General features: G+C 39.7%; 1 protein-coding gene across 1 annotated transcript in view; it reads left to right on the top strand.

Annotated features, from left to right (window-relative positions):
* Nucleotides 1-357: 357 nt before the first annotated feature.
* Nucleotides 358-17,146, top strand: part of Ttc5 (tetratricopeptide repeat domain 5) — a 31,380-nt gene continuing 14,591 nt past the window's right edge. Inside the window, exons 1-6 of the mRNA XM_005005669.4 lie at nt 358-451; nt 12,748-12,895; nt 13,823-14,034; nt 14,410-14,560; nt 14,970-15,061; nt 16,746-16,802. Coding sequence (XP_005005726.1) covers nt 401-451; nt 12,748-12,895; nt 13,823-14,034; nt 14,410-14,560; nt 14,970-15,061; nt 16,746-16,802 — 711 coding nt within the window. The 5' untranslated portion in view covers nt 358-400. The remainder of the gene's footprint in view (nt 452-12,747; nt 12,896-13,822; nt 14,035-14,409; nt 14,561-14,969; nt 15,062-16,745; nt 16,803-17,146) is intronic.

Genomic DNA, 17,146 nt, shown 5'->3' with positions numbered 1-17,146 from the left:
AAACAAAAACATACTGTCATTAATTTGAGAACATTTCGTTTCCAGAATTTGGAAACAAAATTTATCTCATGTATGTATGGGATGTGTGTGTGTGTGTGTGTGTGTGTGTGTGTGTGTGTGTGGTGTAGAGGACCGAACCAGACCCTTCCACACGCTGGGAAGGCACTGTCCACTGAGATACACTCATAGCTCCTGGGAAAGAATTTTCTCAAATCCAAAGTATTCTCCCAGCACTTTTGAATTCCTGTACAGGCGCAGCATTAGTTCCTTCCGAGCAATGGTCTTCAGGTGCATGTGAGCCTCCAGAACCCTAGATGTCGCTGTGACTTGCTGATAGGTGTGAGCCTGAGTCTCTGTGGTTATAAAGTTGGGGGCGGAGAAGTCAAGAGTGGCTGGGGGAATGATGGCTGATGAAGAGGAAGAAGCTAAGCGCGTCTTACAGAAACTGCAGGTGAGGTTATAGGTTAAACGCTAACTATGCTTTTGTTACTGGGCAGGAAGCAGGGAGTCCAGTTTGTACCGTGCCTGCGAATTCCGTGGCGCGGCCGTGGCGCGTCTGTCGGCGTGGTTACTATAACAACTGCGGAGGGTGCCGCTGCTGCACCCAACCTGGGAAGCTTCCTGGGCCAGCCCAGGGTCCTAGACTCTCTTGCGTTGGGACCTGGTATGTATATATGACTGTACTTTCTGTCCGGCGTGGAATAGGATTTGTTGCTAACTTTATTATCTACTCTTAGGGATCCCTCGCCAAGCCATTCCTTTCTAATAAATAGCATGTACTCGTGTATGGCAGATCTGCGTGAATTACTAGCAAGTGTTGTTTTGATCCCCACAAAGGCCTTTTTTTTCCTACACCTTTCTGTTCTGAGATTGGCAACAATCCCAGTATTGACCATCACCGCAGGTTTTTTGTTTACTTCCCTTGGGTTTAGCAATTTTGATGTTTGTTTGGACACTATAATCCCAGTTTGGGGTCTGATGCAGAGAGCCCACCAGATCCCTCGTCCCCAGGTGACTCTTTCTGGTATTGTACTTAGTACGTAAGAGTTACTTAGTTGTTTGATTCTTTACCTTTCTTTTAATGACCCAAGATTTTCTTAAACTTTAGAAACTTCGCGTTATAAAACAGCCTGGAATTTAAGCGTTAGCACCATGTCAGGCTTTTACTTGCGTCTAACACAAACGTTTAAGTCATGGTGACCTTTCCGTTTCTTGAGGTTAAAATAATACTATTCGGATGTGGATTTTATCACATTGCTAAGTGACTTAGATTAACTTCATTTTATTTCCTAGTATATGACTGGCTAAAATTAGAGACTGTGTTACAAACATTATGTGTGTATGTTTGTATGTCTACAGAAAAAAAAAGAAAAGATGTACTAAACATGATTGTTCCTGAAGTTGTTTGGAGTAATTTTTTTGCTTTTTGCTATTTTTAGTTGAATTTTGAAAACTTACATTTATTGGTATTGCCTTGAAAGAAAAATATTCAATCCAGCAAAAACAACTACCAACAACAACCCAATTTCATTTTAATTTTATTTATTTATTTGATTTTTTTGAGACAGGGTCTTACAGTGTAGTTCACATTGGCCTTAAAGTCACTGTAGCCAAGACTGGCCTTGGACACGTGGCTATCTGCCTGCCTCAGCCTTCGAAGTGCTGGTGTTTGAGGTGTGCACAAACATGCCTGACCCAACTTCCTCGTGTGTTTGCTTTAACAACCAAAACCAAACATTTTGACTATCTCTTAAACTTCTGGTTTCCAACTTTGCTGATTTGCAAAACAAAAGGAAATTGATTGTAATTTTTGCTGAGAACTGTTTCTTCCTGGGTACCTTCATGGTGGATGTCTAAGTGGCTAGCAAGAGGATACGTGGGGTGTGTTGGAATAAGTGCATTAAGTGCAGGAATGCAGTGAAGAAGGGAAGTACAGAAGTTAAAAAGGATTGAATAGTGTTATTGTCACTCACCATGGGAATGGACGAAAGCTTCGATTTAATTAAAGATGTTTTAGTGTAGAAAGTGTATATATATATATATATATATATACAAGGATACTCTTCAAAGTGTTTCACAGATCATTTTCATTGCAGTCATCAGGAGTGCTTGTTAAAAATAAAGAATTTTAAGTTTTAAAATGAGAATCTCTGGCAGACCGGGTTATGGAAATAATACAATAAAATTAGAAATTAGCTGCAGAAGGTGCTAGTTCATCGTCTCTGTTTTTGGTAGGATTTTTTTCCCCCAGTTTTCACTAATATTTTTTGCTGGTTCTGGTGATTGAACCTGGAGCCTCAAATATTATATTTGTTTTTTTTTTAATTTTTATTTTTACTTTAAAATATTTGCAGTATACAATAATTACATTCATCATGGACAATTTGTACATATACATAGCACTTCTTAGTTTTTTTTATGTCCCCTTTCTGCCTTCTGTCCTCCATTTCTCAGTCCCCTCTGCATTTGCAAAAGATCCAGCTCCCTCTTTCCTGTTATATTTTATTTTTCTAATTTATTTATACTTTGGGTTTCTCATATAAGAGACAGCTTGTGATATTTAAGCTTTGTGTGTCTGATTTATTTCGTTTATGTAAGACTTAATTTGGACATGATTCTCCCAGAACCCAACTGGTCTGCCAACAGAGGCATTGTTCTTACAGCACTGGGGCTGCCCTTAACAACTGTCTTAAAAGAGATAAGATGGAACATGGACTCTTGCAAGCACCTGGATGTCTAAAGACACCCAAGCAGTCTCTCAGATACCTCACAGACTTTACCTACTGAGGCACAAAACAGCCAGAGAACTTGACCACTGAAGTTTACTAAGATCTTCTTGCCTAATCTCCCTTTCCTTCTCTCAAACCCTATTAAAAAGAAATCCCCAGTACTCTCTGCTCCCTGCAAACAGCCTCTTCACCCTCTGCCTGCCTGCACTCAAGCACAGTAAATTCCATGGTATTTTGGCTTTACACAATCCTAGTGGTCTTGGCTGGTCTCTGCCTTGTGTCATTCCCTACAATTTAGTGTTGTGATCTCAAAATGCATCTATTTCCTACAAATGACTCATGCATCACCCCTTAGAGTTACACTCTATGTTGTATAAATAATGTATTTTCTTTATACATTCATCTGTTGATGGACATACAGGTTGCTTCTAAGATTTAGCTATTATGATTTGTGCTGCTGTAAACATGCATATGCATGTATCTTTATAATACAGTGTCTTTGAACACTTTTGGGAAGCTAAAAGGGGAATACCTGGGCTGAATGGAATTTCTATTTTTAGTTTTTTGAGGACACTCCAAACTGATTTCCATAGCGGTTTATAATAATTTACATTACCACTGGCTATGTAGAAGTATCTCCTTTTCCCTAGTGTCAGCAGCATTTATTATTTTTTCTTTTGAATATTTCTTTAATAATTACATTTAAAATTCTCTGTATGGCATTATCACAATGTAAATAAGCTAAAGGGGGAAGAATTATTTTCAGAGATACTGACAACCTTTGGGTTCATGTTAAAAATTCTGCCTGTCTATACAGTATGTGAGAAAGGTGGTAATAAAATTTATTTCTTTTATCTAGCCCTAGACTGAGTGGGACTGAAGCACTCCATTTGTACGATCAGAGGCCTATCTTTCCTAGTAACTATGACCTGTGATTTTATCCATTTCTACTAGTTCCAGAAATGAGATGGACTTGGTTGTAGAAAAGGTCCTTAGCTTGCGAAGAGTGAATGTTAAGGGTTAGTATTTAGCACTCAGAAATTTAGGATCCATGTGAGTCAGAATTGTAGAGGGATAGGCTTAGACAGAAACTGGAATTTTGCAGAAATAGCAGATATCTTGGGGGTTGGCAATGAGTTTGATAATTACAAATTTAAATTTTTTTAACCCAAAAAGCTAATGTCTTTCTTATTGAGCAGTGGGAATCTACTTCCTAAATTAAGCTGCAGCTTCCTAAGGAGAGAATTTGCAAAGCTTCAGCTTTCCATCCAACAAATCAGAGGCTTCAGTCTTGTGTTTGGGAATTCCAGTCTTAGTGGGAGGAGTATAGCTCAGTTTGGAATAGCATCTAAATCTCAGGTACCTGAGTCCTGTTTTGTGAGGCAGTGGGATGGGAAGAGAATGGGCATACTTACCTAATTAAGAAATGTCCTCCAAACATACAGCAAAACAAAAGAAGAAATAAATAGGAAGAGCAGAATAGATTAAAACATGTATTTGTGAAGAAGTCACCAAGAAGCAAGTGCTCCCTGCAAATCAGCGCCATGTGCGGGCCTCTGGGGAGACAGCCAGACACCAGCCCCTTTACAGTACGTGGGCTGGGAAACAAGAGGAGCCAACCCCCACCCCACAAAGTGACCAGCTGACCTGGAGAAACACAGGCTATTGAGGATGATATTGATGATAGCTATTGAGGAGAATGCAATTTGATGCTTGTGTTTGGTGTTTCACTACTTTGCAGGTCTAGGGTTGGTGGTCTGATCTGCTATGCAGAGGATTGTTGTAAATCTCCCCCCCCCAAAAGGCCCCCCAAGATGAAAAATGGGGCAAGATGACGTCATTTTAAAAAGAAATGCTGTTATTTTAGCTGGCCCAGCGACACAGTGCAGATGGAATTTGCAAAGCTGTGCAACTGAGTTAGAATTTTGACTGATTTTTATAGTCCATTTATGATTAGCTCATTGAACATTAAGTACATAGCGATGAGAAACAGAAACAAGGTGGGCCTTTGTTCCCTTTTGCTTGAGATCAGAATGCATTTCACAGTGGGTGGTTAGCCAATTCATAGCCCTTCGTCTGCCAATTTCAGGAACATTTGTCTCAAAAGGAACATGGTTGACACAGCATCATTTGTCTCTTACAAGGGGAACAAAAGTTGACACAGCAAACAGGTTACTAAGGTGATGACGCATACAGAACAGTATGGTGATGCCTCAGTTGATTTATAACAATGTGGTTGGTGCTCCAGGTACATGGTTACTAGGGCGATAAGCATAGAACATGACAAGGATCACAGTATGAGGTGTGGCATCTATGGGGGATATCCTTCTCAAGGTGGCGGCCATTGTTAATTCTCTGTTCTCTTGTTTTGAAGTCCTGTATCATTTCATTGTTTTGTTGGGTTGGGTTGGATTTTATTCTGTTTCGTTTTGTTTGATTTTGTCATGTTTGATGGCATAAGCAGCTATTTCAAAAATAGTGAGAAATAATTGTGGTAGGCATTTTGGATTTACTCTTATCTTGTTTTGAAGTCCTTTTTTGCATTCATTGTTTTATTTTTATTGGTTCTATTCTGTTTTGTTTGATTTTTACTATGTCTGAAGGTGTCTGCAGCTATTTTGAAGACAACAAGAGCATTATGGTAACCATTGTTGATTTCCTATTGTTTTGAAGTCCTGTGTAACTTACACTGGTTTGTTTTGATTGGTCTTTTTCTATTTTATTTTGCTTGGTTTTATTCTCTTTAAAATAAAATAATTTTTAAAAACCAAACATGTATTTATATTAATTTCAAAGCCTTTCAGACTCAAGATCTTAATGAAAGTTGCTTTAAGACAGCAGAACTTTGATGATAGCTATTCTTTCTGGAGTAAAATGGAATCTCAGTACTTTATTTTGCATATCTCTAATGGCTAGAGATGTTAAACATTCTTTCATGTGTTTATTGAATATTTGTATTTCTTATGAGAAGTGTCTGTTCACTTCAGTGGCTCATTTTTTGAATGGGTCTTTGGGGTGGGTGCTAGTTTTTTGGGGTCTTTACTTTTTCCAGAAATTAGTCCTCTGTCTTGCTGTGTAGCTGGGGTTGGTGTTGAACTCACGGTGATCCTCTGGCTCAGCCTCCTAAGTGCTAGAATGTGCTTTTTTCTTTTGTAGCTGCATTGATTTGGTCCTTTCATTTCCCTTTTTTAAAAATAAGATTGGCTAAAGATTTATTTTACTTTGCAGAACAAGTTCTTTGATTCATTATATTATGTTTTTAGTCTCAATTTCATTTAATTTTTTCCCTCTGATCTTTATAATTTCCTTATTTGTAAGAGCTTTGGATTTGAGTTGCTCTTGTTTTTCTAGAACATTGGATTGCATCATTACGTTATTTGGGCTCACACTTTTTGATGTGGACATACCCAACTCTAAACTTCCCTCTCAAGACTGCTTTCGTAGAATCCCATAGGTTCTGTTATGTTGCTCTGTCATTATTATTTTATTCTGGGAATGAATTTCTTCCTTTATTTCTTCTATGACTCATTGATTATTCAGGAGTGTATTATTTACTTTCCATGTGTTCACATAATCCTGTGGGTGATTTTTGCCATTAATTTCCAGTTTTATTGTGCCACGATATGATAATATGAATGGGCTAATTTGATTCTTTTGTATTTGTTTAAGCATGTGTGTTTAAGCATGCGTTAAGTATGTTGTCTATTTTGGATAGTGTTCTGTGTGCTACTGAGAAGAATGTATATTCTCCTGTTAGATGGAACACTAAGTCCATTTATTCAGAGATGTGGTTCATTTGTGACAAGTCTTTGTTGATATTTTGTCTAGTTGACCTATTGTGATAGTGCGTTATTAAGCCCTCCTCCACTCTAATTGTGTTGATGTTTATCTGTCCTCTTATTTCCATGTTTGTTTTGAGTTTAGGTGTGCTGGTGTTCAGTGCATACATATATATATATATATATATATATATATATATATTTGTAATTGCTTCCTCTTTCTGTTGAATTATTCCCTTAATTATGTAGTAATCTTCTTTGCCTCTTCTGATAAATTTTGACTTAAAGTCCAAAATTAGGATAGCTATTCCTGCTTGTTTTCAAGCTCCTGTCTAGACTTGTTTTCTATCCTTTCATCCTTTGGGTTTTAATCTATGAATGTCTTTTTGGATTAAATGTGTTTCTTATATATAGCATTTGTTGGCATTTGTGTGGTTTTCTTTTTTTTAAGACAACTCAGTCTGGCCTTGACCTCGTTATGTAACCTGGCCTGGCTTTGAACTCATGACAATCCTCCTGCCTCAGGCTTCTAAGTGCTGGAATTACAGATGTGCAACATAGCATCTGGCTGGGTTTTGTGGTGGTTTTTTTTTTTGTTGTTGTTGTTGGTTGTTTGTTTGTTTGTTTGTTGTCTTTTTGGAGACAGGGTTTCACCATGTAGTTCAGGCTGGCCTTAAACTCACTTTGTAGCCTAGGTTAGCCTGAACTTGAGGGAATCTCCTGTCTCAGCCTCCCAAGTCCTGGGGTTGCAGGGGTGTGCCACCATGCCCGGTCCGGTCTGGGTTTTGTGTTTTGAACCAAACTGACGATCTGTCTTTTGATTGGGGATTTGGTGCCATTCACATTGAGAATTACTACTGAAAGATACTGACTTATTCCTGGCGTTGCCTTGTTTTCCTGTTGCTGATTCCTTGTTTTGCCCCCTTCTGCTTAGCTACTTACACTGCTTGGTGTTTTCATTCCTAGATGTTTTGGCACTGTGGCTTCATTGTTTCTAAGATATCCTTGAGAAATTTTTTGGGGTGCTGGGATAGTGCTGATGAATTTCTTAAGGTGCTCTTTGTCATAAGCCTTGTTTCTCCATCAATTTGAAAAATTGTTTTGCAAGATGTATCACTCTGGGTTAGAAGTTGTTTTCTGTTAGGGTTTGGAACGCTCCAGTCTCATTTGGTTTCTTAAGGTTTGTGTTGAGAGTTCTGTTGTAATTCTAGAGAGTTTATTTATAAGTGATTTGCTGCTTTTTTCCAATGGCTTTTAAGATTTTTGTATTGTTTGAATTTTGGAATTTTGACCATGATGTGTTGTGGAGCTCTTTTCTGATGGTGCTATTTGGGATCTGAATGCTTTACTTATCTCTATGTTAAATTCTTTTCCCAAATTTGGAAAGTTTTCTGATATTGTTTTTGTAAATAGTTTTTTATGCTGTTTGTGCTGTCTTCTGATTTGTCATTAATTGAATTAATCTTAGTTATTTTTGTGTCATTTAGTAGCTGTCAAATCCATTTTCTATGTGCTGTTGTTTCTAAAATATCTCTGAGTGTATGGTCACCTGCCTCAGCCCTATCTATAATTCTCATACTGCCTCACATCAGCCACTTCTGCTGCCCATATTTCATAGAATTTTTTTTAATCTCTTGAATTTTTTTTTTTTTTTTTTTTTTTGGTCTTTTTGAGACAGGGTCTCACTGTGCAGTTCAGGCTGGCCTTGGGCTCACTTTGTAGCCCAGGCTGGTCTCCAACCTGCCATAATCCGCCTGCCTCAGCCTCTCAAATGCTGGGATTACAGGAATACACCACCACACCTGGCTTTCTTGGATTTTTTTTTCCTGATACATTTTCTGTCTTGTTCATCATTTAGGCTGTGGATAATTGAACCTGAGCATATAAAGAGTATTGCTTTGAAGAAGGCGTGGGTGCAAATGTGTAGGAAGGCTAGGTATGGTTGGTTAATTCCGATTGTTACTATTATGGACTCCTTAATTCTTCACTAAATTCGTCATTCCTGTTTTGTATCATTTTGCTTACCTCAGCCAGCTTTTTATTAGTATCTTCTATAAACTCATGATCATTTTGTTATATCATGTTTGATCTTGCAGAACCCCTTATGACCTGCCTTACATCTCCTGATTGATTATTCTGTGTAACTCAGCTGCTAGGCTTATGATTTTCTTACCATTGATACCTCTTGAGTCAGCTTTGGATGAGTTGGGAATTTTGGGAGGCATATGTTGGCTTGTGTTCTCATTTTTCTTTTCTTTTAATGTGTGTGTATGCTGAGGTTTCAGAAGATTATGGGGGAAATGACTTCGTTACTAGTATGTCTTTAGCTAGTGTCTGCTGTGCATTGATGCGCGTGGGTGTGGCTGTCTCTTTGCCTCTGTTCCAAGACCTGACCCTCCCTATTAATTTGGGGAGGATGCAGTGCAGTGTAATTGTCCCAACACCTGGTTCTCCAGAAATGAAACACAGTATAGTTGATGACAGAGGCAAACCAGATATTGGCATATAGTAAACATCAATTAATAGCAACAACCATGCCAGCCTTGCAGTTGCAACAAAATCAGCACAATAATAGAGACAAATTGGATGTTGACATACCATAAAAACCAATAAGTTACCAGTGTACCACACATTTAACAGTAGAAATCTGTAATTATAGACCTAAAGATAAACCAAATATTGACATACAGTAAATACCTTCTAAATGGAACTGTTATACCACCATTAACAATAGAAACATTCAACAATAACAGCATAATATCAACTAAATATTTAAAGATTTATGAAGTTTAATTTTAATACTGGTAAACCTGGAACAGATGGGGAAGGGGAAAATGAAAAGAGTAAAATTTGAAAAGTAAAGATGAGAAGAAGAGAGAAAAGTGAGGTAAAAGATCTTATTAAGAAACCAGGTGTGGCAGTACACCCCTGTAATTCAGCGCTTGAAAGGCTGAGGCAGAAGGATCACATGAGTTTGAGGGCAGCCTGGGTGATATAAATGAGCTCAATGCCAGCCTGCCCCATGTAGTGAGACCCTTGTCTCAAAAAAAAAAAAAAAACTTATAAGGAATAAAAAAGAAACTTAACAGAATTAGGTAAAATTACAAAAGAACAAATAGAAAAAAAGAAAGAAAATAAACACAACCCCCATACCTCAAAAAATCAAGAAGGAAAAAATAAGTATATTCAAAGAGAATTCCTTTGCATTTTTGAATTAGTGGTTTTTTCCAGGGTTTGCAGTAGTGAAAATCCACCAGCAGTGGGGAAGGTAGTTCAGATAGAACACTGTGCCTGAGGAGACCATTCTCCTCCACCCACTTGAATTTGAGCAGCACCCTAGGGCCATTCCTCCTTAATGTCTCACCCTGCCCATTTGAGCTTGGGTGCCACCCTAGGACCATTCCTGTGTGACTCCAGACCAAAGTACACATGACCTTCTTTGGGCCCTTTCTGCTGTCTGTCCTGGCTCAAATCTTCTGTTTGGGACTTTTCAGTTAAGTGTTCTTTTAACACTGGGTATACGCTGTGCAATTCTTTGTTTGCTATGCACAAGAATTTGGAAGGTACCTGTGGGATCCGCCATACAGTTACTGTGAGATCGTGAGTCACTACCAAGGCCTCTTTCATTTCAACATTCGTAGTTTTTTGTGTGTGAATGCTGCTTTCTGCTGTGTGTGATTGGTCAGTGGTATCTTCCCTAGGGCTATACTCACTCCAGCCACTGCCGGTTTCCAGGTTCCACCGTGCACCCCACGTCCCAGCTTTCCCCATCTAGCTTTCCAGCCTGTGGGTTTGTAAGGCACCCTCCACCCCTTCTTAGAGACCTCGCTGTTCATGCCTGCCATCCAGCTGGGGTGTATCTAGGCCCACGTGGCAAATGGGGAAAACAAATAGACCTCTGCGTCTGCGATGGAAGTAGGTGGTGGGGTAGCGGCATCAAGGAGCTTGTTGGATTTAATGTCAGCATTTGAGACCCAGTGCCCTCTGAAAACCACACATGACTGGCCTGGCTCTCTATTCAAGGGCAGAGCCCTTACGTATTTCCAGCTTGAGTTTAAACTTCTCAGAGGGACCTATGTCTAGCCCAGTCCTCTCTTCAGCTGTCTCTTGCACAGACCCCACCCAGTCACTGGTTTTTCTGTAGCTCAGTCCTAATATGAGTTCCTTCCCCAGATGGTTCCTGAGTAAACACACTCAGATCTGGTGAGTGGTGTACTGATTTTTTTTCTTCAATTCTAGCCTGCCAGGCAAAGGTGTCACTTTCAGGTAAAACCCTACTGTTTTTTTAGTTTCCGATAGCTGTGGACTCTCTTGGGGCCAGTGCTGCCAGTGTTGTTTCTTCCTGGAGCTTCGGACCCTCTGTAGAGTTTATTTCTCTAGCGTTAGTTTTGACAGGCTCCTTTCTGGGAGCTTTTTTTCCTCTCTCTCTTTCCGAGTGCTTTTTTTCTTTTTCTTCTTTCTTCTTCCTACTCCTCCTCCTTTTTTCCTTTCTCTTTATTGTGCTCCATTTGTCCTACTTTTCTGTAGTTTCTAGTTTTCCTGTCAGCTCCCTCCCAATTCCTGGAGATCTCTTTTTTTCTTCACCAAGTTATTGTTTTCAAGGTCCTAGAGAGGTTGTATGATTTTTCGTCCTCCCCTGATAGGATTTTAAATTAAGTATAAGCACATCTATATTTTGTTAGAGACAGGGATAGTACATTAATTCAGTCATTAAATGTAATGAGAGCCTGTCATGTTCCAGGCTCTGTACTGTGTTCAGGTGTAGCTCTGAACAAAATGAATAAAGGTCCCTTTGTCATGGAATTTATCTTCCAGTGGTAGACACAGGCAAGAGACAGTTAACGAAAAGTCCGTATAACTTCAAATGATTGGTACTATGAAGAAAAATGGTGTGATTTAATGGCTGAAGAGAGTTGAAAGTATCACTTTGTTTTGGGTAGTTAGGAAGAGCCTCTGAGAAGTTGGTATTTGAGCTGAGATCTCAATAATGATAAAGAATGGGGCACATAGATGTTTGGGAAAAGAGGTCAGGCACAGTGTCTGCCTCTTTAGAGGCCTCGGTTTGGAAATGAGCTTGACAGGCTTGAGGAACTGAAGGCAGCAGGTGCAGCTTCCATGTGGTAAACTGAAGTTTGCATCAGGTCAGCTCTTAGAGTCCGTACACCATGGAAAGGAAGTGAATTTTGTTTTATCTGCAGTTGGAAACTATGTGAGCATCTGTGGTATTTGTGTTTTTATCAGCTCACTCTGACTATAGTGAAGTAAATGGGAGCGCGGAAGCAAGATGATCGGTTAAGAAACTGTCCAAGCAAATGATGAAGCTGGTTTAGCCTGCGATGGTCATGGTGGAAGGAAGACTTGTGAATGAATCAGGGTGTCCCATGAGGGTGGTTGAATTTGCTCCTATTTGGTTTCAGGAGAGAATGAATAGATAGCAAAAAACAAGACAACAAACTTGCTTGTTATCACAGGAAAACTCAGGCATTTAAAAGAGGAAGGAGAACTTTTACTTGTGAAAAGTGCAGGCAGAGTAAAGATGACTTTGGTGGGAGCCGAGAAAACCTGCAAGCGTTTTAAAGAAACAAAATCCTGCAATAGTACCAAAGTGACCAAGTTCTAATTGATCTGTTTGTGGTAGAAAAAAATGCTTTCCTCATATGTTTATCATATCCAAAAGGTTTTGTTGTATTCTCATACTTTATTTTTAAATAGCATGTGAAAAATCAGGGATTTTGCCTAACAAGTCTTTTTGTATTCTTTGGGCTAAGAAATCTTTTTTGTTTTTTTGCCTTTGCGGACCCAGGACCTCACTCATGCTTGGCAAGCTCTGTTCCCCTGAGTTTATGAAGTCCAGTGTTAAGGATAAATTTCAAAGTTTTATTCTTTGGATAGAATGACCTGTGCTTTATCTCAGGGTGCAAAGTAATTCCCTTCTCATGACTATGGCATGAGAACTGCTTAGTCATATTGGAAACTCTGCAAGAGCTGGGCGTCAGAATGTCATCATAGTGCAGAAACCAGCATGGGACAACGTGGGACCAGGTGGGCCTGGGATGCTAGCTACTGTCCTTGTGATCTGTGACGTTTAGATAGAACTGGCCACCTTCCTATTGTCCCATTCCCAGGTGAAGTAAGCAGATTAATATTTCTTGGTCCAGAGCTGGTATGACTAGTCAGCTGCAGATTTCCTTGTGGAATGGCCTCTCTCCTATTAATGATATCATTCTTCTGCGTTCTAGGAACTGGTGGACCAGCTCTATTCATTTCGAGACTGCTATTTCGAGACACACAGTGTTGAGGATGCTGCACGGAAACAGCAGGATGTACGGGAGGAGATGGAGAAGACCGTCCAGCAGATGGAGGAAGTATTGGGTGTGAGCCCTGAAAGTGTGTAACCCCTGCTGTCTCTCTTTAGACCTTTTGGTATCGTGTTTATGGCTGCTGTAGACTGATATCTCTTTTAAGCCCTTGTATAGGATAGACCCTTTCATTCTTTTTTTTTTCAAGACAGAGTTTTGTTACACAGTTCAGGCTGGCCTTGAACTCATTTTGTAGCCCAGGCTGGCCTTGAACTCACAGTGGTCCTCCTGCCTCAGCCTCCTGAATGCTGGTATTACAGGTGTGCACTACCATGCCTGGAAAACCTTTTATTCTTTAACCTTTTCCTAAAATTTGATCATAGAAATATGAAATAAAAGGAGCGTTCTTGTTGTTTGACGTGTTGGGGTGATCTTCTTAACTGATCTTTCTGCCTTTTTACTTCCAGTTCAGTTTTCTGTGGTTATGGTTACCTTTCTAAGTCATTACTTCCTGCATTCAATCATACCTCTGGTCTACCTTTCTGTCCCTATTGTCTGTTTGACCTCATCTCTGACTACTTGTTTATTGAGGAACGTTTCGTTTCATTCAGATTGGACCACTCGGTTTCCCACGAATGTGCCACGTGAATTTCTGCTTCTGCGTTTATATCAGTTTCTAACTTGGAGATTTTAGTGGGGTTTTTTCCTTGACTTCTTACCCATTTATCATATGCGTGCTGTAATCTTTTCGTTATTGTTTTAATTTTCTGTGTATGCCTTGTCTTTACCAGGTTGTAAACCTCTCCAGGGCACAAACAATGCTTTCCTTATTACTCAATTATTTAACATGGTATTCTCAACATAATGGGAATGTATAAATAGTATGTTTGTAAAGATTTTATTCAATTCTTTTCCTTCCTAGAGCTGGAATGGGGCAGTTTCTAGAGAGAAGATGCCTTGTTCTTTCAGTGCTTGGGCTTTTCCATTTCCCTTTCCCTTTTTCCTGTTTTCCTAGGTTCTGCCCAGAGCAAGGCACAGACTCTAATGCTAACAGGGAAGGCACTGAACGTGACTCCTGAGTACAGCCCGAAGGCAGAGGCGCTTCTGTCAAAAGCTGTGAAGCTGGAGCCTGAGCTGGTGGAAGCTTGGAACCAGCTGGGTGAGGTCTACTGGAAGAAAGGGGATGTTGCAGCCGCCCACACCTGCTTCTCAGGAGCCCTCACCCATGTGAGCCGCCCTCCACCCCCTTGAAAAACAGGCAGGAAGGGTGAAATCCCTTTGGTTCTCTGAATTCACTAGGGCGAGAATACCAATCAGAACAGCTTGAATTAGGAGAACAGAATCAGAAGAGGAAGAGTGGTGAGGGATTAAGGATAGGGCACTGAAAAAGGAAAAATGGTGATGGGATTAGGTTCAGAGGTCAATCAGAAGTGGAAAAAAAAATGAGCAATCAAGCTGATCCTGGCATATGTGAATTGGAGCAGCAGGTGGCAGCAAAAACTAACACCAAAAATTCAATTTGGGAGAAGGTTGAGGTCAGAGTAGATCTGAAAAGGGGAAGTAGAAGCAAGAAGGTTGAGAATGTGCCTTTTCCATTTGCAGTGCAAGAACAAAGTCTCTCTACAAAACCTGTCAATGGTGCTTCGCCAGCTGCAGACCGACAATGGAGAAGAACATTCTCGCCATGTCATGGACAGTGTCCGACAAGCTAAGCTAGCTGTGCAGATGGATGTCCTTGACGGCCGCTCCTGGTGTGAGTGCTCGCAGGAGATTGCTAACACGTTTCTAAAGTAGTTTGTTCCTACTGTAGTCATCTAGCGCCCATCTACTGAGTTGACTGAAAGTGAAGCTAGGATATTTGTTTTAAAGACGCTCAAGAGGTATTTTGATGAGCCCCTGTCCTTGGAATTTTTGGATCTCTTGATCTGAGAGAGGAGATGCATGTTTCTATCAAAGCTGACCTTTTGTAAGGTTGTTTCAGTTTGACTTGAGTGGGTGGGTGGCCGTATTTATCTCTGTCCTAGTTCATTTTTGATATAATGTCATCCTTGGGACCTTCCCACAGAAGTGGGACCTTTCAGGTAGACTTTTTGAATGGTGACTAGAATAGGTCAGATCTTAGCCATGGGCTCTGAAATAATCCACCACTGTGTCTCTTTCAGATATCTTGGGGAATGCATACCTTTCTCTTTACTTCAATACTGGCCAGAACCCTAAGATCTCCCAGCAAGCCCTCAGTGCCTATGCCCGAGCAGTGAGTACTTACGGTCATGCAGGCCAGATGAAAAGAAGGCAGAAACAGAAGCAAGACCATCGTAGTCTTCCTTGTGGTTCTTTACCTTTGCTTTTGCTGACACAGTGTGTGTGTGATTTTGTAAAGTTATGTCTGTAGAGGTGGCTTTCTTCTTCTTATAACTTGAATATTAAGAATCACAGTTCTTACAGTGATATTTTGGTGCCAAATAACTCCTTGAACTGTGCAGGATTGTTATAGGCGTGTGTAACTAAGCCACAGGACCCATCTCAACACGTTCATCTTCTGCTTTGTTTTGTTTGAGACTAGAGTCTTGATATGTAGTCAATCTAGCTTGAATTTGTGTTTCTCCTGCCTCTGCCTCTGAAATGCTGGATTATAGGCATGCACCTCCTTGCCGGGCAATATCCATCTTTTGTAGTGGAGGAAAAAAGCCTGTTAAAATAATGCTTATTAATATTTGTATGCATTCATTTTAAAGTGAAATGAAAAGTCTGACACTTGAGCATAAGTAAGCACTACCCCAGTTATGTACAGCTCTTGATTGCCCACAGGTAAAAGGAGAAAACAGTGCAGAGTCTGTTCCACATCATTCCTGGAATTAATTCACCAGAGCTCACGTTTTGCTAAGTTTTCTGGCCATTTTTGTGTCATAGTCACTTGAGTGGGGTCTCCTTCAGGCTCTGAGTGCCCGATTACCTGTTATTAGGCATTTCACATTGGCCTTCTAAGTGCTTTTTATTTATCCCTCAACTTCATCTTTCTTTTGCTTTCATGCTTCTTTTGATAAAGAGAATTGTTTTTTGTTTGTTTGTTTGTTTTGAGAATTGGTTTTTAAATTAAACCTTTACTTATTTTTCTCCATGTGGTACAATAAAGAAAGCAGCTACTGTGTAGTCATGTTTGCAGTTCAAGGACTCTTTTTTTCTGATCAGAACTTTTAGACAGGGGAACTGTATTTTACTCTAATTAATTTTGTGAATATTTATATTTCAAAGAACTCACAGAATACACTTTCATATTTTTTACTGGGGTTCTCTTAGATAGTTGTTGTTAGCTCTTAATATATTCACCCAAATCTCCATTTTTAAATATATGTGAACCAATAATTTAAACAGTTTTGATTTGTATTGTCTGTGCTTTTGCAATGTGGTAATTTTAAGAGTGAACACAGCAATTTCTTCACTGCACTGTCCTTTGATGTCTGGGCATCTGTTCTAGAAAATCAGAACTTGACTTCATGCATGTTTTTAGGGGACTTAGCTATAGAAACATGATTCTGCGTGGGTCTGGAGGTACACTTACGAGTGGAGAAAATGCTTTGAATTGACACTATTTCTGTCCTAGGCATTCTTCATTTATTCATAGCAGCATATCATTACTTGACAAAATGTGTTAAAATACTTTCACATATTTCTCCTTATCCTTCTTTATAATACTGCATGGATTAATTGTTACCTTATTTTAGTTTTACATGTACAAACAACTTTACATCCCTGAGGCTTCAGAGGCTCAGTAATATTGGACTTGTTTGTGGTTATTATAAAACAGTGTTAGTGTAGGTAGCATTTTCACAAGGCAGAAACTCAGGTTTTTCTAGCGAGAGGAAGTCTAGCTCATGTTGGGCATGTTCGTCCTTAATACTGAAGCAGGATCCACTGAAGATCTTTCTTTCTCATTCCAGGAGAAGGTGGACAGGAAAGCTTCCAGCAATCCTGACCTTCATCTGAACAGGGCAACGGTAAGACCAGTAAGGCATAGTCATCTGCAGGTCAAATAAACACATCTGGGTCTTATCCTGTGAGGATAACTGAGTGTATAAGGGACAAAGTTTGAGTAGGAACTCAGAGGAAAGTCAGATTATTTCTAAGAAGATGTAGTTCAATTTGACTTTAGTTGCTGATGGAGTAATTAGAGGGAAAGTAGAAGGGGATGAGGGGAGTACATAGAGAAGGAAGAGATGGCTTAGAAGTCTTGTGGAGTATTAAGTGCAAATACCAAAACAGAGTAACCTAATATCTGCAACTTAACTATTTTGAAATTTGGAAATTACTTCCATCTTGTCACCGTCTTGGCCAGGAAGAA

The sequence above is a fragment of the Cavia porcellus genome, unplaced genomic scaffold (genome assembly GCF_034190915.1).
Source record: "Cavia porcellus strain 051 isolate PalLab524CR breed Dunkin Hartley unplaced genomic scaffold, mCavPor4.1 scaffold_26, whole genome shotgun sequence".
Taxonomy (NCBI): domain Eukaryota; kingdom Metazoa; phylum Chordata; class Mammalia; order Rodentia; family Caviidae; genus Cavia; species Cavia porcellus.
Note: the sequence above shows the minus strand (reverse complement) of the source record. Positions and strands in the feature narration are given on the sequence as shown.